At 41.2% G+C, this 27,456-nt stretch overlaps 1 protein-coding gene across 1 annotated transcript in view; it reads right to left on the bottom strand.

The window, feature by feature from the left end:
* Positions 1–27,456, bottom strand: part of LOC122798558 (nitric oxide synthase, brain-like) — a 638,878-nt gene that overhangs the window by 82,437 nt on the left and 528,985 nt on the right. Inside the window, exons 23-24 of the mRNA XM_044067612.1 lie at positions 27,372–27,456; positions 20,759–20,907 (exon numbers count right to left, since the gene is read on the bottom strand). The exon at positions 27,372–27,456 is cut by the window's right edge and continues 37 nt beyond it. Coding sequence (XP_043923547.1) covers positions 20,759–20,907; positions 27,372–27,456 — 234 coding nt within the window. The remainder of the gene's footprint in view (positions 1–20,758; positions 20,908–27,371) is intronic.

Raw genomic sequence — 27,456 nt, 5'->3', positions numbered from 1 at the left:
CAGAGGGGGCAGTAGTCAGCCTCCAAACTGATCTCAGACGAGTCTGTGTTCCTGGAGGCATTTGGCTCAGGCCCATCTACCTCTTGGGTGTTCCCTGCTATTGATCCACTCATGGATCTGATAACATCTAGGGCATGGAAGGAGCCGGACACCATAGAGCCCATCCTTAAGCACCCCGACAAAGTATTGAGCCCTCTGTCAGACAGGATGCATTGGAACAAGGGGTTTTCCATTGATGCGATGATGGTGAACTCTGCCACCAAGAAGGAGCTCACTCAGGAGAGCTCCATGGTTCATCCCCCTGATCGAGAATCAAGAGCGCTGAACCATTTTGGGAAGTGAGTATATACTTTAGCGACCTTCTCGGTGAGGGTGCTGAACTATATGGCACATGTCATTCGACTCCAAAGAGATCTAATGAAGGAAATCATGGAATGTACCCCGGAGTCCATATCAGCAGAGGACAAAAAGACCTCCGCCCAAATGGCCACTCTAAGAGCGGTTGCCAACACATCCATATGACTGCTCTCTCATGCTACAGAGGAAGTCACAAGGGTGCCTGGCTCCCGTTATGTCAGTTTTCGGAGCCCTTCAAGGCATCTTTTGCCAAAACTCCCTCTGATGGTTCTTCCCTCTTTGGGAAGTCAGTGAAAGAGACATTGGTCCAGAGCGAGAAGGATGGGAAGACACTGTCTGCTGTCAGAATCCGCTTCTCGACTCTTCAAAGATCCTTTTCCAGAAATCAGTGAGGAACAAAGAAGATGTAGTTCCGGAAGTTTCAGGCATTTTCCCGGGATGCTCAGGATTCTCCATCCCCCAGAGGCAGAGGGGGTCATAACAGATGCCATCCGAGAAGCAGGGACGGGGGTCCTAGGAATTTTGGGTCCTGAGTACTCTTCTCTCAGGGACCTGGGCTGCAGCCCTGAGGGGTTGCCTGACTGCTCATCTCTGGAGGCAGTCGGGGGTCATCTATCGCTACACCTGAAGGCATGGGAGTCCATTACAACAGATCGCTGGGTGTTGTGAATCATATCCAGAGGATATTTTGTTCCATTCAGGGAACATCCTCATCCGAACAAATTCCTCCCAGGTGTCCCACCCGCACAATGGGAAGAGGCAGCGCTAGAAATAGGAAAGCTGCTGAAGAAATGAGTCATCCATCTGGTCCCCTTAGACCAGTCTGGATCTGGCACTTATTTCAGGTTCTTTTTAGTGCCAAAGAAAACAGGGTACCTCAGACCTATCCTGGATCTGCCCCCATTGAACCTGTCAATAACCAAGACAAAATTCCGGATGGTCACTCTTCAATCTATCCTGCCCTTTCTGCAGGCTACAGACTGGATGTACTCTATCGATCTCCAGGATGTGTACTAGCACGTCAAAATGGAGGTTTCTTCACTTCCGGCTGAAAGCCAAACACTACCAGTTTAGAGCCCTTCCCTTTGGTCTCACCACAGCCCCCAGGGTGTTTACCAAGGTGATGGTGGTTGTAGCAGCTCACCTGAGGCTCCAGGGTATTCAGGTCTTTCTGTACCTGGATGATTGGCTCTTTGCTGCCCCTTCAGAGCATCTACTGTGCCAGGCCAGGGATTACTTCATTCGGTTAGCGACCAATCTGGGTATTACCATAAATCAAAACAAATCTTTTCTAGAGCCGGTCCAGAATCTGGAATTTATTGGAGCATGTTTGGACACTCTTCAAATGAGGGTTTTTCCTCACCTTGGACAGGATACGCAGTTTAAGGTTGCATGTCTTACAAATTCTTCCTGTTCAAGTCCCTACAGCCGAAGCAGTTCTCAGGACACTGGATTCCATGGCGCCACGATCCATCTCCTGCCATTGACTAGCCTTCATATGAGAGTTCTTCAAAGGACACTTGTGGTCCAGTGGTCCCAGTTAGATCTTCTTATCACCTTTCCAGTGAGAATCTTGAGGGTATGCAGGGACTCCCTTCAGTGGTGGATTCAATCTCCAGATCTCCTCAAGGGATGTTCTTTTCACCCTACTTTTCCCAAAACCATGGTGACCACAAACGCCTCCCAGCTAGGGTGGGGGGGGGCACTGCATGGGAAGGATGGTCCCCCTCCGAGACTGAGTTGCATATCAGCATTCTAGCTATGAGGGTGGTTCTTCTGGCATTGCAGGCACTTCGTGCTCATCTTCCTCTAGAGACAATTGCCATTCAGACAGACAGTATGTCAGTAGTCTGGTATATCAAGAAACAAGGGGGAACCAGATCTTTTCCCCTCTGTCGAGAAGCCATGAAAGTTTGGGAATGGGTGATCTCCACCGGACGCTTTCTAGTAGCAATGCACATTCCGGGGTGGTCCAACATTCTAGTAGACAGGCTCAGCACATCTATCCTGATGCCTTACGAGTGGTCTCTGCATCCTTCAGTAGCAGAACAGATCTTTCTAAAGTGGGTTTGGCCTTGCTGCGATCTCTTTGCATCTCCTTCCAATGCGAAATGCAGCAAGTTTTTCACTCTGAGCTCCTCAGAAGGGAAATCACCCAGAGATGCACTGGTTCATGCTTGGCCTCCTGGTATCCTCTATGGTTATCCTCCACTTCTGCTTATGTCTAAGTTTCTTCAGAAAGCTCGAAGGGTGGGGAGCCCTGTGATCCTCATAGCCCCATTCTGGCCTGGCCAGGTTTGGTTCCCCTTACTGTGGTCTTACCTAGTTGTTACTCCATGGATGTTGGATCCATTTCCTGATCTTCTTTCTCATCCCTCAGAGCTCCCTCACCCAGATCTGGATAGTCTGAAGCTCATGGCTTGGCTGCTCCGGTTCCCATGATTATCAGGACTCCTGGATTGTCATCCCCTGTAAAGTCCATTTTGGATGCGGCTCACAAATGCTCCACCAGAAAGGTGTATCTTAGTAAATAGAGACATTTTTCTATATGGGCCACTCAGCGGGCTTTGGACCCTTTCACGGCACCTCTGTCAGCAGTCTTAAATTTTTTGGCAGACATCTTCCATCTGGGTGCTAGTTCCACCCAGGGTGCTGGGAAGTGAGAACCACTCTTGTCAGTCCTGGAAGAGGAAACAGGGAAGGTTGCCCAGTTGTTTCAGAATGCTGTGCCCATCCATGGAGAAGCAGTTACTGCCATTAGTAACAAGGATGGCCTTTTTTGCTTGTCAAAAAGAAACAGAAAACTAAGCAAGTATCTACTCCTCCTCAAATTTCTTTGCATAGGAGTAGTTTACTGGGTCTGGCTCAGAGTTTAATTCAGGCTATTGATCCTTCTTGTAAACCAACTGGTAAAATAAAGAAGGATTCCTCTTTTCCTGAAGAAATTCAAGATTCTGAATCTGAGCAGGAATATGCAGGGACAGATCCATTTTTTTCCCTCAGATTTCTGATTTAGATTCAGAGGAGAGCTCAGTTTCTGCTTCTCCCTACGGGGGTTTCTCTTTTTCTGAGACTATTACTAGAATGTGCCAGAGTTTTCAGTGGGATAACACTGAGGTTTCTTAAACTTTCAGAAAATACTTAGATTTGTTACAGAGAGAATTTCCAGAACCTATACCCATTCCTTTTGTTCTGTCTGCTTTAGAGAATCACAGGCCTAAAGCAGATGCCATATGCTGACCGTCTAAAAAAACTCCAGCTATACTCTGTGGCATATCGTCTACTCAGAGGTGATCTCTGCTTAACATACAAGGCCATGTCAAACCCTGAGCTGTTGGACATGCTCTACCTAAAGAAATCCCAGTCCCTCAGAGCCACACACTCCAGGGATCTAAACCTTGTTATCACAATGAACAAAACATGCTGGAGGGATAGGTTCCTGAACCATAGACTCCCCATACTCTAGAATGGACTGCCCATACATGTCAAGCAGAGCGCCTCCTTGGCCCTCTTCAAAAGGAACCTTGATGATTGGATGGGAGATAGGAAATTCACCCCGGGGATCATGTCAGTCGCCCTGCTAGACAGGGGTCCAGAGAAGTAAATATTGTGGGAAGAAATATCCAGGGAATTGTTATGGCTAGGCTTGTATAGGCCCTAGGGCCGGTAGCCTAGTACCAACCTATGAACCTGTGTGTGTATGTGTTACTGTATGAAATTTTCCTGATAGTCAGACGGCGTCCCTAAAAATGCAGTTGGGATGTATAAAGTTCCTTAGTCTTTTACATTTTTATACACTATTCCCAAACCTGACCGACAAGCTATAGCTTAAGTTGATCCCACTGCTGCTAAACACTTATCTAATTCCAATCCTACTGTTTCTGATAAGGATGGTAATATTATTGATAGGTATAGGAAAAAATTCTGTACTTCTGCAACTTTGATTTTCAGAATTTTGAATGTCAGGTTCATATGTTAAAATTTGTTCTGACTAACTGTGAACGTATGAGGAATGTTTTATCTGCAGTTTCTTCTTCTGAGAAAAAATCTGCTTTAAATAATTTTGTTTCTTCTATTGCATGGGTCACTATCCATTGTTTACAGTGTGTGTGTGTATATATGACTCTTTTGATACTTCTTCCAGGGCTATGGCCACTAGTACTGTTTTGAGGAGATTTGTATGGCTGCATTCTCAGAACCTCCTGGATGATTTAAAAAAATGAGATTTTAAATTCTCCTTTGGATAGAGATTTTTTTTTGCCCTTCCACAGCAGATGTGATAAAAAACTATGATGAAAGGGGTAAGCTGATCAGGGAATTCCTAATTTTCAGCCCTTCTTTTCCAAATTGAAGAATTCTCTAACTCCTTATCCAAAATTGTCAAAAAGTAGAATAAACTGTATCAGAAAAATACAGTTAAGCAGAAGTTTAAGAAGAAATGGCAAGGGGGTTCCAAAAATAAGCATTTAACCTCTCAAAACAAACAATCCAGTAAGTCTCTCTTTTTTTTTTCTTCCAGAAAGCTTGAATTGCCATTTTGCTCTTTGTAACAGATAGTTTCAGAGAAAAGGTTTCTGAAGATCATTCTTCAAGGTTACAGAAGGCAGTGGGAGGAAATTCTTCCATTCTAGGGGTGTCATTCCTTATCCACTAGACCACGCTTTTGTTTGCACTGGTTCTTCATCACATGCTGGTCCAAGAAATGATAGAACCAGTTCCTCCTCCTGAGGTGGGGAAGGTTTTTATTCAAGGATGTTCTTAGTGCCAAAGATAGAAAATGCTTGGAGACCAGTTCTGGGTCTTTCTTTCCTAGTTTGTGATAGTGCGCAAAGTTAAAATTACATCACTTCTCAACCTGTTAACTTTTTCCTCTAACAAGTTTCCTGTTAATACTAGACTTAAAATATGCTTTCATCATCATCATCATCTTCATTCGGCTGTTCCCGTTAGGGGTCGCCACAGCAGATCACCTGTTTCCATTTCTTCCTGCCCTCTGCATCATGCTCTTTCACACCAACCGCCTGCATGTCCTCTCTCACCACATCCATAAAGCTTATCTTAGGCCTTCCTCTTTTCCTCTTACCTGGCAGCTCCATCCTTAGCATCCTTTTCCCAATATACCCAACATCCCACCTCAGCACATGTCCAAACCAATGCAATCTCGCCTCTCTTGCTTTGTCTCCAAACTGTCCAACCTGAGCTGACCCTCTAATATACTGATTCATAATCCTGTCTATCCTAGACACACCCAGTGCAAATCTAAACATCTTTAACTCTGCCACATCCAGCTCTGACTCCTGCCTTTTTGTCAATGCCACTGTCTCCAACCCATATAACATAGCTGGTCTCACTACCCTCTTGTAGAACTTCCCTTTCACTCTTACTGGTACCCGTCTGTCACAAATCACTCCTGACACTCTTCTCCACCCTGCCTGTACTCTCTTCTTCAGCTCTCTTCTACACTCACCATTACTCTGAACTGTTGATCCCAAGTACTTAAACTCATCCACCTTTACCAACTCTACTCCCTGCATCCTCACCATGCCTCTACCCTTCCTCTCATTTACACACATATATTCAGTTTTAGCCCTGCTGACCTTCATTCCTCTCCTCTCTAAAGCATATCTCCACCTCTCCAGGGTCTCCTCAACCTGGTCCCTACTCTCACTACATATCACAACGTCATCTGCAAACATCATAGTCCATGGGGCCTCCTGTCTGATCTCATCTGTCAACCTGTCCATCACCACTACAAATAAGAAAGGGCTCAGAGCTGATCCTTGATGTAATCCCACCTCCACCTTAAATGAATCTGTCACTCCCACCGCAGTCCTCACCAATGTCACACTACCCTCGTACATGTCCTGTACCACTCTTACATACTTCTCTGCCACTCCTGACTTCCTCATACAATACCACAACTCCTCTCTAGGCACCCTGTCATATGTTTTCTCTAAGTCCACAAAGACACAATGCATCTCCTTCTGACCTTCTCTGTATTTCTCCAGCAACACTCTCAGAGCAAACATTGCATCTGTAGTGCTCTTTCCTGGCATGAAACCATACTGCTGATCACTAATCATCACCTCCCTTCTTAACCTAGCTTCCACTACTCTTTCCCATAACTTCAAGCTGTGACTGATCAATTTTATCCCTCTGTAGTTACTGCAGCTCTGCACATCACCCTTATTCTTAAAGATAGGTACCAAAATACTTTTTCTCCACTCCTCAGTCATCCTCTGACTTTCCAAAATTTCATTAAACAATCTGGTTAAAAATTCACTGCCTTTTCTCCTAAGCACCTCCATGCTTCCACTGGTATGTCATCTGGGCCAACAGCCTTTCCATTCTTCATCCTCTTCATAGCTGTCATTACTTCCTCCTTGCTAATCTGTTTCACTTCCTGATTCACTATCCCCACATCATCCGACCTTCTCTCTCTCTCATTCTCTTCATTCATTAGCCCTTCAAAGTACTCTTTCCATCTACTCAACACACTCTCCTCACTTGTGAGTACGTTTCCCTCACTATCCTTTATCACCCTTACCTGCTGCACATCTTTCCCAGCTCTGTCCCTCTGTCTAGCCAATCGGTACAGGTCCTTTTCTCCCTCTTTAGTGTCCAGTCTCTCATACAACTCTCCATATGCCTTATCCTTAGCCTTCACCACCTCTCTCTTTGCCATGCGCATCATCTCCTTATACTCATGCCTACTTTCTTCATCTCTTTGACAATACCACTTCTTCACCAGCCTCTTTCTCTGTATACTCTCCTGTACTTCTTCATTCCACCACCAGGTCTCCTTGTCCTCCTTCCTCTGTCCAGATGTCACACCAAGCACCTTTCTAGCAGTCTCCCTTACTAGCTCTGCTGTAGTTACCCAGCTATTCAGTAGCTCTTTACGGCCTCCCAGTGCCTGTCTTAACTCTTCCCTGAACTCCACCTCACAATCACCCTTTTTTAACTTCCACCATTTAATCCTTGGCACTGCTTTCACACTCCTCCTCCTCTTCTTGATCACCAACGTGATCCTACAGACCACTATTCTATGCTGCTTAACTACACTTTCCCCTGTCACCACTTTACAGTCTCCAATCTCCTTCAGACTGGCCCTTCTACAAAGGATATAATCCACCTGTGTGCATCTTCCTCCACTCTTGTATGTCACCCTGTGCTCCTCCCTCTTCTTAAAATACGTATTCACTACAGCCATGTCCATCCTTTTTGCACAATCCACAATCATCTGACCTTCTGCATTCCTCTCCTTAACACCATACCTACCCATCTCTTCCTCATCCCCTCTGTTCACTTCACCAACATGCCCATTGAAGTCCGCTCCAATCACTAGTCTCTCACCCTTGGGTACACTCACCACCACTTGATCCAACTCACTCCAAAATTTTTCTTTCTCATTCATCGCACACCCAACTTGTGGAGCATATGCACTAACAACATTCATCATTACACCATCAATTTCAAGCTTCATAAACATCACTCTATCAGACACTCTCTTCACCTCCAAAACACTCTTGGCATACTGTTATTTTAGGATAACCCCTACCCCATTTCTCCTGCCATCCACACCATGATAGAACAATCTGAACCCGCCTCCTATACACCTGGCCTTACTTCCCTTCCATCTGGTCTCTTGCACGCACAATATATCAAACCTCCTTCTCGCCATCATATCATCTAGCTCTCTCCCTATAACAGTCATACTGCCAACATTCAAAGTTCCTACCCTCACTACTACACTCCTAACCTTCCTCCTCTCTTCCTGCCTTCGGGCATGCCTTCCTCCTCCTCTTCTCCTTAGCACTTAAAATATGCTTCTCATCACATCCCTATTTATCCAGAGTTCAGACATTTCTTATGATTTTGTGTATCTGGATTACAGTATCAGTTGTCTGTCTTACTCTTTGGACTATCTGCTGCACAAAGAGTGTTCACAAAGTGTCTAGCTCCAGTTATAGCTCATTGAAGGCTACAAGGGTATCCACATTTTTCTAGATATAGATGACTTGCTTATCTTTGCAGTGTCTTTTTGAAAGTGTCAGAATTCTCTCCCTCTTTGGTGGGAGATGTCTTACACAAGCTGGGCTTCCAAGAGTCTTTCTTGACTCCTTCACAAAGGACTGTGTTCCTGGGTTGTCAGCTAGATACTTCAGTTCAAACAGCTTTTCTTCCACAGGAAAAAATAGATCTATATCTAGATCTATTTCTAAGGTTTTCCACTCAAGCTTCAGTCACTGCAGTCCAATACCTTTGTGCTTTGGACCTCACATGGCTTCTATAATTCTCATGATACCCATGGCAAGACTCCACATAAGAAAGATATTGTGGTATCTGAAGCCTTTTTGGTCCTAGCACCAACACTATTTATCTTTTCAAATCACAGTATTTGGTGAAGACAAGAGATATCCTTAAAACCAGGTCTCCTCTTCTCCTTTCCTCTTCCAAAGCAGTGAATCATCACAGACACCTTAAACTTTGCTTGGAGAACATTTTCAAGTGGGATAAGTGTGCAGGGTGCATGAGACACCAAGGACAAATGCAAGCACATAATTATCAAAGAATTGCTTACCTGGATCAAGACATTCAACTCTGAATCATCTTTGGTCCCTGGGACCTCTTCAGATGTTCATCGTGTTTCACTGTAGCAGTCAGCACTGTAGGGTTCTCCCTGCCGGGAGGCAGTCCTCGGTCGGCCAGAATCCCAAAGTCTGGGTCCGGTGCCGGCTGTTCAGCCATGCTTCCTGACGTCAGTGCGCTAGGAGTACAAAGCTGCCAGCTGACGCCATGTTCTCCAGTCTTTCTTGCCTTGCGGTGAAAGCAGTTCGCAAGTGCCGGTCGGCTGACTCCTGATATTTTCTCGTACTTCAGTCCGAAGACTTACTTATTCTTCTCAAAGCTAAGTACCCCATTGGGGAAACTTTTTTCTTGCTCCAGTCCGATGTCAGAAAAATTTAATAATTGTATTTCTTGTGGGAAGCAAATACCTCATAAGGATTTCCATTCTTACTGTATTCCTTGCTTAGGCCCTGACCACGATGTAGCTATTTGTCGGTTTTGTGCTAGATTTAACCAACGTACGATTAAGCGAAGGTACGATTTTGCTTTTCACTACTTTGGTAGGCGATTTAATTACAAAATGTCGTCGGACACGCTTCCGACTACTGGAGTTCACAAATGATGCAAGGATAAGGACAGGCCTCCGAGGTCCAAATCAGATGACGTTTTACAAGCAGAGCCAGCTACTAGTTCGGCCGTCGTCAGTGAGGCGCTTTTGCAGCCCCTGTCACTGGCCATTTCAGAACCGATTGCTGAAACGGACTCTCTTGAGGAGCCAACTAGGCCTTTGAACACTCCAGCTGCAGGACCTTCGGACTATGCTCCCTCGGATGGGTCCGGAGCCGCTGTGCAGGTACCGGCTTCCGAGGGGGTTTTCAGGCCTACACAGCTTCTGGTAAAGGCAAAGCCAAATACAAAGGCAAAGATTCCTTCTAAATCTAAGACACCAGCCCAGGCCTCTTTTGATCCGGGACCCAAATCTCAGAAACAGCTACTTAAAATGGCGGAGGACTTGCTAACTATGATTAGGGGTTCACATCCACCTCCAGACAAAAGGCCAAGGCAAGAATTGGATTATGAATCTTCTGATCAGGCATCTATTTCTTCGATGTCTTCCTCTGAACAGGAATATACTTTCCCTCCTTTTGAGGATTCTGATGCTGAGGAATCCATTAGCCCCTGCTAATCCCAACAGATATTACAGGGTTCCTGATTCCCACCAGTTCCTTTTCAAAAATCTTACTGCTGACCCTAAAACCATTTCTCCAAAGCCCTAGAATCCTTATCTGTTGGAATAGGGTTTTTAGCAGAAGTGGCCTTAACCCCTTTGGATAGATGGGGTAAAAAAGTGTACACTTCTGCTACATTATCTATTAGGGCTTTAAACTGTCAATTTCATATGCTAAAATATCAGCAATTTCTAATGTCTGTTATGAAACAAAAACTAGGTACCATTCCTGCTTGTGCAGATAATAAGGAATTACTAGATTTGATACATGCCACTGAACAAGTGGGGTAGCATGGTTTACACTGTGGTTTTGCCTTGGAGGCTTCTTGCAGGGCGGCTGCCTCTGGCTCTGTTATTAGAAGGCATGCTTGGTTAAAGGAACAAAACTTACCTGATCAAGTGAAAGCAAAGTTACTGGATGCTCCTGTTCAACATAATGTTTTGTTTGGATCTAAGGCTGAAGAGGTGATAAAGAAAATGGAGGATAAGGCAAAATTCATGCAAATGGTTAAGGATTTCTTACAATTTCAGTCCCCTAGATTTAGCAGAAATTGGCCAACAAAAAATTAGTCCTTTCCCAACTCGGACAGGCCTCAGAGGGGTAGATATAGGTGCTCCAGAGGGAGGGCCCAAGCTCAGACCTCTTACAGACCTAGACAGTGGAGTGCTTCCACCCCCAGGGGTGGAGAGGACAGACCTCAATCTTATAGAAAACAGGCTCAATGACTCCCCCTGCATGGCTCCAGGAACTTCTCCCCTGGAAGCCCTCTTGGAGGAAAACTCTCTTTTTCAACAAAATTGGACTTACATAACCCGAGACAAGTGGGTTCTGGATGTAGTTTCAAGAGGTTACAAATTCCAATTTCATACCTTGCCAAGACCAAACGGATGGCCAGATCTACAAAAACACCAATGGTCAGAGGCATTAAACCAGGTGGGATCCCTCATGGCTATGAGGGCCATAGAACTGGTTCCACAATCAGAGACGGGGCAAGGCTTTTATTCAAGGCTCTTTCTAGTTCCCAGAAAGCAAAATTCATGGAGACCCATCCTGGATCTGTCAGTCTTAAACACTTTCCTGGAGATACCTAAGTTCAAGATGCTTACTCTGCAGCAGTTCCTGCCAATGTTGAGCAAAAATGCATGGATGGAAACATTGGATTTAAAGGAGGCTTACTTACACATCCCTATCAGACAGGAGTGCAGAAAATACCTCAGATTCAAGGCAGGCTCGAAACATTACCAATTCTCTGCGCTGCCCTTTGGCTTGTCTATTGTGCCCAGGGTCTTCACCAAGTGCATGGCACCAGTAGTAGCTTACTGCAGACTCAAGGGAATTCAAATTTTATTCAAGCAGACAGCAAGGATGTCTTACTCCAGCATCTGGAATTTGTTCAAAATCTTCTCAAGTATCTGGGATTCACTGTGAGCATAAAAAAGTCAAATTTGACACCCACACAACAGATAACTTTTCTGGGTGCTCTATTAAATACAACAACCCAGATGGCATTCCTGACATCTGAAAAAAAAACTACAGCTGGCTTTAACTTTCAAAACCTTGGCATTACTAACTCAGCTGACTGCAAGGAAATTCCTGCAGGCATTGGGTTACATGGCCTCCTGCATCCTTCTCATTCCAAATGCAAGACTACATATGAGAAAAATACAATGGTACCTAAAAAGTGTATGGTCCCAGCATTGCCACAGTCTAGACACACAGATTTCTGTCTTGCCTTGCCTACAAAAGGAATTCCATTGGTGGACCATGGCATGTCTTCACAACAAAGGGAATGCTTTCAGTCTGTCTCCAGCCAGCCAAGTGCTAACCACGGATGCCTCGGATTACGCATGGGGAGCCCACTTTCAGGGAAAAGGTCTGCAAGGCTTTTGGAAAGAGGATCAGAAGCACCTACATATCAATTTAAAAGAGATGTTAGCTGTACAGAATGCCATCTTAGGTTTCAGGGGTCTTCTACATCCAGGACACCTACTGATATGGACAGACAACATCACAGTTATGTGGTACATAAACAAGCAAGGGGGTTCACACTCCTACCCCCTTTGCAGACTAGCCATGACTCTATGGAACACAGCTCTAGCTTGCAAAGTGGAGCTACAAGCTCAGTTCCTGCCAGGAAAACAAAATATTCTGGTAGACAGACTGAGCAGAAATCTGTCAGACCCACACGAGTGGATGCTAGACACCCAAACATTCAAGATATTACAGACACCTGGGGCTGCCCGGACATAGACCTATTTGCATCCCCCCTCAACCACCAGTTACAGATTTTTTTTGCACAAGGACATTTCACCAACAAGCATGGAAAGTGGATGCTCTATCATTCAGTTGGAGAAACCTCTCGGGGTATGCCTTTCCGCAACTACCTCTTCTTCCACGGGTGTTATTAAAGATCAAGCAGGACAAGCCCAAGATGATGATTTTACTGGCCCCAAATTGGCCTTGTCAATTCTGGTATTCAACACTGATGAATCTATCCCAAGAGCCACCTTGGATTTTATCTCAAATTCCAAATCTTTTGTCCCAACACCAGGGCCAAGTCCTGCACTCTCATGTCAAAGCCTTCAGCCTGGCAGCCTGGCGAATTCAGGGTCTATGACTAATCCTTTGCTTCCCAAACAGGTCATGGATGTCATCTTAGAAGCCAGACGGTCTAGCACTAGAAAATCTTATGCAGGTAAATGGAAGAGATTTTGCACCTGGATGCATGCTCAGGATTCGGATCTCCTCACTCCTAATATCTCACTGATTTTACTTTATCTGACGGACATGCTACATAATCTATGCTCCATAAAACTACACGCCTCAGCTATCTCTGCACATTACAATACAGATCCTCCAATTTTTTCCCATCCTCTTCTGAAACAATATCTCAGAGGAGCAAAGAATTTAAGACCCCCTGGGACACCACCCATACCTGCCTAGGACCTCAACTATGTTCTGGAAAAACTCACTCTACCTCCTTTTGAGCCTGCTGCCACATCTCATATTAAGTATTTATCATGGAAGACCGCTATCCTGCTGGCTTTGACTTCAGCCAGGAGAGTCTCGGAGTTACAAGCACTCATGGCTGTGGAACCTTATATTATTTTCTGCCAAGACAGTGTGTCTTTAAGGACTAATCCTACTTTCATGCCTAAAGTGGTTTCCAAAGTGGCTTTAAATCAAACTATTCACCTGACAACTTTTTTCTGTAACCCACAAAATAAGGGGTAAAGGATCTTGCATTCCTTGGATGTGCACAGACAACTTTGTTTTTACCTGGATAGAACCAGGGATATCAGGAAAACAGAGTAACTGTTTGTTTGTTATGCAACAAATAATCAAGGCAAAGCTATTTCAAAACAGACCATTTCTAAATGGATTGCTCATGGAATCAGATTTTGTTATTCTCATCATGGAAAGCAAATCCCAGGAAAAATTAGGACTCACTCTACCAGAGCTGCTGCTACTTCAGCTGCCTTTCTCAGGGGAGTTCCTACCAAAGACATTTTGGAAGCTGCTACTTGGAGTTCGGTGCATACTTTCTCTAAGCACTATAATCTCCCTCTGTACTCTCTAAGTCTAGGGCAGGCTTTGCTTCTGCATTTTTGCAGGGCCTTCTAGCCACCCCTTCTGCTCTTTGACCACCACCCTTTATCTCAGCTTTGGGATTCAACCGTACAGTGATGACTGCAACAGTGAAACACAATGAACATAGTACAGTTGTGTACACTTACCATAAATGTAGATGTTCGAGTGTCTTCACTGTTGCAGTCTGGGTTACCCTCCCACCTGGCCCCTCTTATACTTTCATTACTGGGGTTTCCTATTTCACCCTTCTTCTGAGGAGTATTTGCTTCAGGGTATGGGGTTTGTTGTATGTTACTATTTTGGTCTACTATTAGCCTTCATGTTTGGGCACCTGACATCTGGGGCAAGAAAAACTGGAGAACATGGCGTCGGCTGGCAGCTTTGTACTCCTAGCGCACTGACGTCAGGGAGCATGGCTGAACAGCCGACGCTGGACCCAGACTTTGGGATTCTGGCTGACCGAGGACTGCATGCCGGCAGGGAGAACCCTACAGTGATGACTGCAACAGTGAAGACACTCGAACATCTACATTTATGGTAAGTGTACACAACTGTACTTTTCTTACAGACAATACTATAGTCATGTGGTACATCAGCAAGGAGGTGGGAACCAGGTCAAACCGTCTTTGCAGAAATAAGCTTGAGAGATACCCTCACAGCCCAATCTTACTCTACAGACATCTTACATTCTGTCAGAGCAACATTGTGTGACAGATAAGCTGAGCATGACCAGGGCAGACCCCCACAAATGGAAACTAGATCAGAGATTCTTCCATGATTTGGTCCATCTATGGGAAATTTCTGAAGTAGACCTCTTTGCCTCCTCTCTGAACAATCATCTAGCAAGATTCTCTTCCAGGACTCCATGCAAGAAGACCTGGAAGATAGATGCCCTATCTTTACCTTGGTCAGGAATATTCATGTGTGCTTTTCTACCCTTTTCCACTAATATCCAGGGTACTTCTGCAGATTCAGAAGTAATCTTCCAAGAGCTTTGTGGCGACTCCCTTCTGGCCTAGGCAACCATGGTTCTCCCTTCTTTTGGAAATGGCCAAGAGCAATTAGCACAAGTTTCCTCCAAGACTGGATCTACTTAGTCATAAACAGGGCTGTTTGAAACACTCTGGCATTAATCAACGTCAACTGACTGCCTGGATGATAGCGTCCTAATTCTTTTTAGGCACCTGTTTACTGAGAAAGTACAGCAGGTACTAATGGAGGCAAGAAATCCTGCTACTAAAAAATCATATATTAGCAATTAGAAAAGGTGTCAACAGCATACCCAGAATCCATTCAGGGATAGTTGTTCTCTGCTTTTACAGTATTTGTGTTAGTTACTATCCTGTGGGCTTTCTTATTCCTCTGTCCAGGTTCATTTATCACCCATTTCAGCACATCTGCTCATGGCTCCTCCTCTTTCCATGCAGTCTCATGTCAAAATGTTTTTGAAAGGGGTTTTGCAGAACAGACCTCCAAGTAAACTGGTGACCTCTTCTTGCGATATTAGTTTTGTGCTAGAGAAGCAAATACATGCTTCAGTTTAACCAGCAAACCTGGCTGACTTGAGGTTCCTAAAATGGAAAATATTTTTACTGACTGCTCTGCCCTCTGCAGGAAGAGTATCTGAGTTGTAAGCTGTTATGGTGAGTCAACCCTATCACGTTTTTCACAGGTAAAGGGTTTCTTCGAGAATTATTTCTCCTTGTATGCCTAAAGTGGTGCCCAAGCTTACTTTATGCCAAACTGTCTATCTACCGATTTTCTTTCTTGAACCTAAAATTGAGGGAGATAGGATACTCCATACCTTGGATGTCCACAGACAACTGAGGCACTCTCTTGACAGAACTAAATCATTCTGATATTGAGAGCAATTGTTCATTTCTTGTGAAGGTTAGAAGGGACAGCATGTATCAAAACAGACTATTTCCATAACAAAACTATTCCAAGCAGGGGCAAGTCCCGCTCTACCAGTCCTAGGCTTTATCCATGGCTTTTTGGAAATGGTTGGATTCTAGAAGTATTCTAGAAGCTGTTACTTGGTCCTCTGTATATACTTTTACAAAGTGCTGTAAGCTTGATTCCTTTTCTAAGTCCAGGCCAGGCTTTACTAAGATCTTTCTCCAGGGGATCCTGGACTTGTCTCCTTTCATTACAATGTAGTAAACAAGGTTAATAGGATACTCTACTCATATAGCTAAGGCTGCTGCAGCAGTGATCAATATGATAAACATAGTATAGTTGTGTAAGTAAACTTACCATAACATTAGTTGTTCGAATCATTACAGCTATAGTAGCTGCTCCATCTCCCTCCACTTCCTTCATACCTCTCAACCTGGAAACATCAAAAATCTGAATAGGTACAAATCTGTACACTGATTAACATCTAATTTGCATACATAATTACATAACTCCACCCACTCCAATGGAATTGTGGGATATCAACTTTCAAACGCAAACTGAAGAACAGAAAACCAAAACATGGCACCACTGACCCCCTGCAGTCATTCCAATGTCCCATTACTTGGTGATTTCGCCCCATTTACCATAAACACTAATGTGTGCATACTGCTTTACTTCTAAAATGATTATTTAGATTTTATTTTGACATCTGCTAAACAAAGCAATACTGTCTCAATGAAAATAGACTTGGCATTAAAACTTCTCTGCCCTTGAAACTCACATTCATTGAAATAACATTGAAACCCACATCACACACCGCATCCAAAGAAAATGCAGCTGGCCAGTGGTGGATAAAGATTACCTTTGGGCTGTTTTCAAATCATTGGCTCCTTGCACACAAAACAAGAAACATATATGTCTTCTTTTCTTTGATACACCTTCCTGATTTTAAGTTATATACCCTGTATAATACAACACACTTGTTAGAGCGCATTTTAAATTTATTGTTTGAACATTTTTCCAGTAGGCTGTACTGTAGGCAATGAAACAAAATGCATGAACCCGTAATGACAAAACTGCCCAATTTAGAACATTTTCATCATAAAAGTCTACTTCCACACCCACACTATAAATAGAATGACAGTAGTGTAAGCCATAGGCATCTTGCTCAGCTTCTCGCACTTATTTTCAAGTTCAGTTTTTATTTGGGGGGGCAAAAGGTCAAAAACCAGGGACACATTTTAAACATTGCTTCTATAATTTTGGAAAGTTGCTAGAATAAAATGTTGTTACCACCATGCATGTCACTGGCAAATCTTGAACCCAGGACCCTATGCACTATAGTCAGAGCAACATACCACTATGCCAAATCAGCAGTTTTCTAAAATATAGGAAGACTGAAACTTAATGACTATCATTTAGTGAATTCAGTTCTCACTTCTCACCATAGCTCTCAACCCGTTAGCACAAAAAACCTGGATGAAGCCAATATGGGCGAATATAAATTCAGTTCTCACTTCTCACTCACCATAGCTCTCAAGTCTTAGCATAAAAAACCTGGACAAACAACAAAGCCAATAATGGGGGAATACAAATTCTGTTCTCACTTCCCACCATAGCTCTTATCAACTCTTAGCCCAACAAATCTGGACAAATCAGATTATAGTCTTGTTTATATTTTAGCTGTCGAAGATGACATTTTAGGTAAAGGGCAACAGGCGATCAGAACCCATGCTCTGGGGAGCCAGAACTGGGAAAGTGAGCTCTTACTTCAGGAGGGAGATGAGGATGCCCTGTTGAAGAGAAGGACACCGACAGTGTTGCTGGTACATTTTGCTATAAACTGGCAATGTTTTTCTGTCTTTCCCATATTATCCCATTTCCCATGGGTATGTGTTTACTGTTTCTTTCTTTTTAGTTTAGCTGTAACTTACTCTGCCCTTGTTTATCACCCATGGGGTATGCCCATGAAATTTAATATTCAATTAAATACGGTGACATGGAAATGCTATTTTGCTAAATCCATGCAAAAATACGTATCCATCCCTTCTGTTGACTTTTTATATTGTACACAAGCAAAACTAGATTTATGTGGTTCCAGGAGACTGTGGGTGCTTTATTAAATCGTGTACTAGCTATACTTGCACACCACTTCCTTATTTTGTATGCTGCTTGACAGCACGTGGTTTTGGGTAGAAGGAGAGACAGCATTTACCTCTGCCTTACCCACAACATATCTGTGCGTGCACTGTTGTATTAATGTGCATCCTGCAGATGTAGCACTTTTAGTTTTTTCAGACAAAGTAATAGGAGTTGTTTGCTACAGATCAGCACTGGTTCCACACTTACACAAAGAAAGTTTTATTGCTGTGCTTCCTGCACCAAATGACCCACAATTATGCAGAGAAGCTGGGAGTTTTACATTAAGTACCGTGCTAATGTTTCATAAGTGCCTTTAGTGGGTGACTTGACCATAGAGGAGGTTAGAGAATACACCCCTATTGTGCTATACCTCGCCTACGAATAACCCTGTATTATTGTATATGTAGCAGCAATTAAAAACTAAATGCATGTACTGTCCATTCACTTTTAAGTAAACCAGGTTCATTTAGTATGTATACCATGTTCAAACAAGTTTTAACCAAGAGTTAATTATTATAGTTTGTGAAAAGCTGATCATGACTCGCTCAAAATATCTCTCTCTAAAATATGTTACATGAAGCTGCCCCCTATGGAAGTAGATGCCACGGACATAGTTTTCTCTTTAGAAACCAGCTATCACTGTAGTAGTCTCAGTACTAGTGCTTCTCTGGAAAGGCCGGTTGTGTGCCTGTCTCATACAGTCTTAAGTAATATTGTGGAATCCTTGCTAACTCACCATTAGTCTCTCACACACACACACACACACACACACACACACACACACACACACACACACACACACACACCCTTTGGTGAATCCAAACCTGGAATGGCTGTGCATTTGTAACTCCAGAGCGAACGGTAAATCCAATGCATTTGTAACTCCAGAGCGAGCGGTAAATCCAAAACTGTTCATGCATTTGTAGATCCACAGCTGTTCATAGAGCGAGACTCAGTGAGTTATTCCCTGGAGTCTGTGCATTTATAACGATCGAGCGTCCACGAGCGCTGCTGTTAAAATGAACAAATGGTTCCTGCTCACATTTGAAGCCAGACCAGCCGGAAATGACAACGTGAGCTCCTTGAGCTCAATTCCAACTGGTTGGTAGCCCTGACAGAGCTGACATCATCACGCACGTGATGGCATCAGCTCTGACAGCGTGGTATTTAAAAAATTTTAAAAAATAAATGAAAAAAAATTGGAAATGAAGGGGTGCCACTCGGGAATCGTGGCACCCCTTCATTTGAACCCAAAACTCGGTAAAAAATGAGTAATTCGGTATGGTTGGGTATGACCTTCTTTCTTTTTTATGTGTTTTTTTATGCAGGTGTGGATATTTATTTTGGTTGTTCCTAGTATTGTCCTTTCAAGGCACAGCCTCCCTGTCTGTATAGGCCAGAAAGCTCTGAAGAGGTTGTCTCCCAAACTTGTCTTTCAGTCAGCTCAGCTCAAGCTGCCTGAAGGTTTGGTGCATGGAAGGTGCCCTGAACCTTTGGAAGATGGCTGGCTGGTATATCCTTGACAGAATATAACCAGTAAAGCTACGGCTGCTACAGCTTTCAAACACCTACTGTTAAATTGCTTACTTATACAACCATACTTTTTCTTCCTATTTCTGGTCCTGGGTTTTTGCTATTTCCCAACTGTGCTGTGATCTCAAAATTGGTATATATAATTAGCAGGGAATGTGAGGGCTCACCCCCCACATGGGGTACAGGGGGTCTTCCTCCCCGGCATAGAACATGTAGTGTTTATTTGTATATAGTTGATGTTTTAATTTTTCCATGTCTTTCCATTCAATGTTTTTGCTTTCGACATTCAGAACATTCACGGTTCTGAATGTATTCCGTTTTTGAAATATGTCATACTCCACAGCATGAAATATACAGGAATCATTGCTGCTAGCAATCTCAGTAATCCCAGAAATATCTGTAGTAGGCTTATTATGGGTTAGTCATAAAGATTATTTAAACTCTGGCCACTAAATAACAATAAACATAAGGGGATACAGTCTGCTGTTTTTATTGTCTAAGAAATTATTATCCTGTTTCAGACTGCTGCTTTTTTTTTCTAAGAAATTATTACCTTGAGTATTTGCATCCATGAACTCAGACATTAAAATATGTAGTCTCAGGTGTGCTGTACCTTCGAACATTTCCTGTCAGAGTTTAAAGAAGAGAATGCTTTAAATGTCCAGGTATATCTCTGACTACTCAATGCTTGAGCATTGTGGATAGTGAGAAAGCAGACCTTAACACTTCCTACATTTTGACCTGAACTACAAAATTATCTTTTTCCCTGAGGAATGAATTTTAATATTATTTACCTGCATATACCACATTGAGCTACTGTAATTTGTAAATTACCGCAGTCTGCGTAGTCTCTACTCCATGACATCTCTTTTAAGTTTTATAGAAAAAAGCGTATTTTTAACATATTCCCATTTTGGGAAAGCATGCCCTCAATTTTATAAGCGTATTTCAGCAGCATTTTATCAGACTTCAGCATCATGCTAAACAAAAGTTCATTAAAGCACTAATACAGGTACGATATAATTCCTAATGCATAAATGCTATGTTTACATAACCATCTGCTAAAGGAAAAATAAAATAATGCTTTAAATCTAATGTGCTTATTTCCTCTAAAGTTGCTTTTCATTGTGATGCAACAAAGTTAAGAAGCTGAATGAAATATAGATTGTAATAACAGTGCTTTGGAGACTGCCACAGCATTGGCCATTTAGTAAATCAGTCCTGTCCTAAGTTTAAATATTCTCTTGATCAGGATGTTTCTATAGCAAATGTATTCAGTATGGTTAGATTTTATCATTATGGGCCTACTTTGAGCGGTATGGCCAAGGAAATGTGAACTTTCAGTATGACATCCCTTTTTCCAATCACTAATATAACTTGTTGCAGTCCAAACATGAAAAAGAATTTGGAAAGGAAGTATTATTGAGATTGTGTACCTTGGGAATATTTGGTTCACGGGAATATCCTGTATGAACTTCCTTAAAGGCACCTTTCTGCTTTGCATCTAATGTTTCCTCCTTGTAGATGTGGTCCAGTTCAGCCTGACGGCAACCAAAGACCAGGGTCATGCCAACATGTTTCTCATCTAAAAAAGAAAAAGGTGATGTAGAAAGTCAGTGCAGCACATCAAACAGGTAAACATAAAAGCAAGATAATATAATATATACAATAAAAATAATTATTGAATGGCTTGAAAATCATGGATAAATTCAAAGGTACAATTTGTAGCAAACAAAGAGATATATAGCTTGCTAAGTATGCAGGTAGTTTCAAAAGTGGCTGCAGTACTGTTCTATAAATGGTAATATTTATCCATTTATAATTACTAAAATCCACATCTGTATGCTGAGTTGTTCTTAATTAGCTATGTTAAAACCATGATGACGAATGCTGCCTTCAGACAGTAGCCATTAGCACCCGCGTAATACATAAAGCACAATAATTATGTCTGGAAATAGACAAAAAGATAACCTTCTGATGGACTTTTGTGAGATCAGAAAAATGCATAAAAACCTTTATATGCACAAGGGTGCTATTGACTAGTTATGAACTATTAAACAGAAAGCAGCCTAAATGTGTTCCTATTGTATGTTTGAGTACCATAAGCCTGAGCTTCAGAAATGTGAGAAGTTAAGAGCAATTACCAAGAAATGTATACCAAGTCCAAAATCTTCTTTGCGATACATAATAAATGGGATATCGGGTGCACAGTTTTAGGTTCATATTATTAAACCTTGAGTTTCACATAGATTAACAGTGTAGGGAACCGCATTAAGACTCAGATAACAGGTTTAAAAGCTGTAAAAGTCTTGTAGCAGATGCACACAGCAAATAGTAGTCTGCAATATTTTTTTTCTAATCAGCTGAACATGTACCATTTGATGTACACATTTTTTTGTTTTGTTTTTGTCAACTAGGTAAACATGCTTTGTAGTATGCATTTTTATTTTGGTAACTAGGTAAACATGCTTTGTAGTATGCATTTTTATTTTGGTAACTAGGTAAACATGCTTTGTAGTATGCATTTATTTCTGGTAACTAGGTGAGCATGCTAGTCCTTTCTCAGGAATGACCCAAAGCATACTTCTCTGTGGTAAGCTGCCAACAAACTCTGGGCTGCAGAAGCCAGACGCCAGGAAAGTACATCAGAAATGCTTACCACAAACACAGCAGTTCGAGCTTCGTGCTTCACAAACAATTATGATCAGGACACTGATAATAACCCCACTTCATCGTGAATTCTCAAAATGTATTTCAAAATTCATCTCGAGTTTTACTGTCAATGTGAATTTTTTGATACCCATTTCTTGAAAACATAAACTGGTTATGATTGGCAACCTGATCATAATCTTTTGACTTAAGAAAGTCCTATCCTGTCTTTGCTGCATGAAAATTCTAACTCAGGTACTTTGTTCTTAGAATTATTTTTGCTCTGCACCATATCTAAAGTATGACTATGGGACAGTGTCTGGTGTAACAGTTTGTTCACAGACTTGGCTGTTAACAAAAGCTGGTTTAGTGTCAGAGAATGCAAACCAGTTGAACGGCAACTGAAAGATATGATGTGCAGCACATATATACATTTTGCTTTAATTCAGTTATTTTCCTGGATACTGGATACAAAGAATCTACAACAGAATACTATCCATATATGGGTGCAAACAGAACTTCTACATATTTTCATTTTATTTAATGAGACTAGATTTGTCAAAAGGTTTGTTTTTGCCCAAAAAGTCTATCCTTGATTTGAAAGGTTAGGGGAATCTCATACATGCTCATTACTTCAAAATTATTTTTCTATATTCTACCATTTAGAGAAAGCAAATCTATTCACAGGTAATGTTTTCAGACTACAGTTACTCTTGAAGTGAAATGTCCCATCTTGTTTGAGTTTAACTTAGTAATCCCACTTGATAGCTTTAAATCCATTTTAATGGTAGCCCCCCACCCCCGCCCCAGCAAGCAGCTTTGAAACAAAGATAAAGATGTATAGAATCTGTGAATTAATGTTATGGGTACAGTGAAACAAAAATATTTAAATTGCTTATATGTATGCATGTGTGTATATACATGCACACGCAATACATATGTGTGTGTAGTGTGTGTGTGTGTATGTAGTGTGTGTGTGTGTGTGCGTATATATATATATATATATATATATATATATATATATGTATATATCCATCCTACCTACCTACCTACTTTGGTAGACCTTACACTTACCTGAATTTCATTTTCTAGAGGCATCAACACCGACATTTCAATAAATCGAACTTGAACATTACTAATTGTTTTTTTAACAGAATGGAGACACTAGGCCAGTTTGGAGAAATGTGCGCTTTACCCCACTGTAGTGCAATCCCGGAGGAGATATATTTAGTTAGAGGGGTGTGGGGGATGTATCCCACCACCTGGGTGTGTTTGACATACTTTAGTATGTTATTTTGTTAAATGTTGGCCAAGGGTCTTCTTTCCCTGTAATATAATTCGGTAACGTGAAGGTTCGGTTTATTACAATTTCGGTGTTGTCATGTAAGTAATCTGCAGTTTGGGTAGGCATAAATTTGGTCTACCAAAGTAGGCCTATATATATATATATATATATATATATATATATATATATATATATATATATATATATATACACACATATAGATACATGTTTATGTAGGGTTCCTATCAGATAGTCGAACTTCTGCAAGTTCGAACCTCATACAGTCGAGACCATAAGTTTCAATTTGCAGAAGTTCAACAGTTTCAACAGAAATCTCCATAAGGGGAGATTTCTGTTTTGTTCAATATGGTGCGATCTCGGAGTTGGTATTAAGTAGCGGGGGTTGTTGGCAGTGCAGGGGGGCTTTTTTTGTTTTCTTTTCTTTTTTTTTGTTTTGTATGCATAGTCGAAGTTTTTTTAACTTTGAACAGGATGGTTCGAACATTCTATGTTCGAAGTTATTAAACTTCGACTATGTGATATAGACCAGTTAATGTGTGTATATATATATATATATATATATATATATATATATATATATATATATATATATACATACATATACATACATACATACACACAAATTTTATAGATATATATATATATATATATATATATATATATATATATATATATATATATATATATACACACACAGATTTTATATATATATGGATTACAATCAAAATGTCTCACCTTCAGTGTGCGAATGTGTAATCCTGAAAGCAAGTTTTCAGCATTTGAAATGAGCAAAAAAAATGCTGAAGTCAAAACAGCGAATGCACACTAGCATCCGCTGTTGTGGGTTCAGCATTTTGAATGCAGTTTGCATTATAGTCGGGATCGGGAAATGTACCTTTTCCCTCACTGTAGTGTGATCTCGGAGTTTGTATATATAAGTATCAGAGGGTGTGGGGGGTGCAGGGGGCTTGTCCCCCTGCAAAATGTGTGTTGCATGGCACCTGATGTCAAGGTAAGTTTGAAAAATGTCAACAATTCCATTTTGAATTGTTGACATATTTTTCGTTTGTTATTTTGATTCATCACTGTCGTAACTTTCATCAGTGTTTTTCGAGTACGTAAGTACTTGCAAAAAACATTTTTGAAAATATGATATATGTTCATACAGAGAATTGTAATCTTTAGTTGCAAAAGCATCATGCAACATGTTATCATCTGCTTTTGTGTTTAATTCATATACTTATGACAGTACTGGATCCTGCCTGTTTCCATTTATATACCAAAATTCATCACGAGTAATTGCTTTAATTAGCAGTCTTATATTGAATGGTACATTTATGTCTGTACCATCCTATACTATTTAGGACAAAATGGTGCAGTCTGCATATGGAGAAATATATGGCCTCTTACCAGGCAAAGATAAATTAAAGTTTGTAGGCACCTTATGCAGAGCAATTAATTCTTGCAAATACTTCAAGGTGTATTCACAGTCAACCACCTATTTTGACTAAGATGCTTTTCTAAAGCAATATATCTATGTGATCACATGTCAATAAATCCCATGCAGTCTTTTAGTAATAATTTACCAATCCTAAACCCTGTCTTTGTTGCAATGACTTCTGAGGAATAAATGCCTGTAATATAGCATCTTCCTTGTTAGTTTTTTGTACCATATGCTTTCTTCAATCATGTTTCCAAAGTATGCTGTGGTATCATTGGAAAATTCACATTGGCTTTGCTGTATGTCATCACTCTTAGCCTGTCTAGAGTTTTCTGTTAATTTATTTGAGCACTTCCTGTCATCCTCTCCACCAACCCGTTAACAACTTAATAGCACTGCAAAGTAAAGTGTTTTGAAGTACTTGGTACGTTGGTTGGGGCAAAATGATAGTTAAAAGTGTAGCTCCAAAAATCAGTATGCTATACTGAAATAACTCTTTATGCCTACTAACTGTCACTGAAATTCTTACACATTGTTCACAGTTCCTTTTGTACATACTTCTTTATCATTATAATCATTAAACAGTGCTTCCAACTCGCCATTTGAGAATTCAATAATATCCTCTATTTTTGGCATTGGATACTACAGAGTCTGATACTACAAAGATTGTAGTTCTACTATCTGCACATGTATGCACATATTCAATAAACTTTTCTTAAGTATTGGTATTATATTGGTAGAATACTTACTGCTTGTTACATTAGAAAACCTCCCAGCACTTAACCTGTTCCTTTCACATTATTGTGAAGACAATAGAGTTTAAGGTGCTTTCCTGAATTTATTGTATTTCTGCCTCATATTTGGTTCCAGTTCTTTTCTGCTGTTGTAAATTTTAATCTTCCTGGTTTTGATATGATTTTTCTCTACCTTTGTCACAAAACATGGCAGCTTCTCACCCATAGTGATTTTTTTACTGTCCTTAGCTATCATCTGGGCATTGTCTTAATGGAGTATAAGGTCAGCTTTTTTTTTTATTTACTTGGTAACTTTTTAAATGTTATTAGCTTTTGAGGAAACTTTACATCAAATAATGGCATGCATGAGAATAATTGCACCTAATATTATTGCAATGTCTTTCGGCTTCTCCCATTAGGGATTGCCACAGTAGATCACTGGTCTGCAGATTGATTGGCAGTGGAGTTTTTACAGTATCAAGTTGCCAGTCTGGCGCCCAGCTTTCACAGAAGGCGCGAGCGCACGTGCACACACACATACACACACACACACACACACACACACGCACACACACACACACACACACACACACACACACCTGCATGTCTTTAAAACTCATTTGACCGCAAGGAGAACATGCAGACTCCACACAGAAGGCATTCCAGCTGAGAATCAAACTGGAAAACCTCTTGCTGTGAGGTGACAATGCTAACTACTGCACCGCCATGCTCATATTATTATTATTTGTTGAAAAACATAGATAAGCAGCTCCATTACGAAACCCCATTCACTCTTTCTACACCTCAATTTATAGACCTTCCAAGTAATCAGTATGAGCAATAGTTTACAATTCTAAATATGCCTTCAAATTCAAAATTTGCTTTTTCTGTTTGTGTTTTCCTTCAGTTCTTATGACCCTTCTTCCTTTCTGGCATCCCTATATGTGAACACACATGCTGTGAATTTCATATGCGCTTCCTCTCTCCCGTTTACTATCTTTTACTTTCCAAATGCAATATGGCTATTTTATGGTGTTTCTATCATCCTTTTCTTTAAATCATTACAGTCAGCCATACCAAAACCTATTTCTAATGTTAGTTCACCTGCACTGCCTTGGAAAAAAATACTTGTTTTTTTTTTTTGTTATATACTGAGGCATTCCTTCTATCTCTGTGGTAGTAAAACCTCACAGTTTGCATGTATAGTATGCGTGTTGGTATTCAGGTACAAACCCCAATTTGGGAGCTGCAGATGACACAGCCTCCTCCAGAAGGCATTTCAACATTCATATGAGCTAAAGTTAAAGTTATCATGCCTTTTGCAGTAATGCACATTCACTGATATAAGGATCTACAGAGTGTCCCTTGTTATTGTAATAAATAGCCAACTTACAAACACGATCTAGTCTTATTTCTAGTTGTTGTAAATTTTTAGTTATTTACATTTCATAGAAAACTCTAAAACCATCATGGAGAAAATAAGTGCAATACAGTGCATCTTTTACTCATCATGGAGGGTGCATAGACTCAGCACCTGAACAGTATTTCTGCATATTCTGTGCATACATTAACTAGTAAATATGCTACATTTATCATAAACATTATGTACAATATCAGACACCCATGATTGTTTGTTCTTCTTTGCTAAGAGTCATTCACACATTTACTATACTGTTTTTCCAAAAATCTGTCAGCAGCAGTGCCACTCCTGTCATTGCAAACAAAAATGCATCAGGCATAATTTTACAGGGTTCTTGATTTACTCATCAGCAGTAATATAATAAGCATTTCCAGGTAAAATTAAATAACTGGCCATGTTATGGCAGTGTATTTCAAATATGTTAAGTTATTAAAAGACAGTGCTTGTTTCCTGATATACTAGCATCTTGTATTGTGCAGTGAAAGGTAATATAGCATACCTTTATGTTCTATGTCATACAATCGCTGCTGCCAGAAACTTCTGAAGGGAGCAATACCAGTGCCGGGTCCAACCAGGATGCATGG

The sequence above is a fragment of the Protopterus annectens genome, chromosome 3.part1 (assembly GCF_019279795.1).
Source record: "Protopterus annectens isolate FY-2018-M chromosome 3.part1, PAN1.0, whole genome shotgun sequence".
NCBI lineage: Eukaryota > Metazoa > Chordata > Ceratodontiformes > Protopteridae > Protopterus > Protopterus annectens.
The sequence above is the reverse complement of the archived record's forward strand: the minus strand, read 5'-3'. Positions and strand labels throughout refer to the sequence as shown.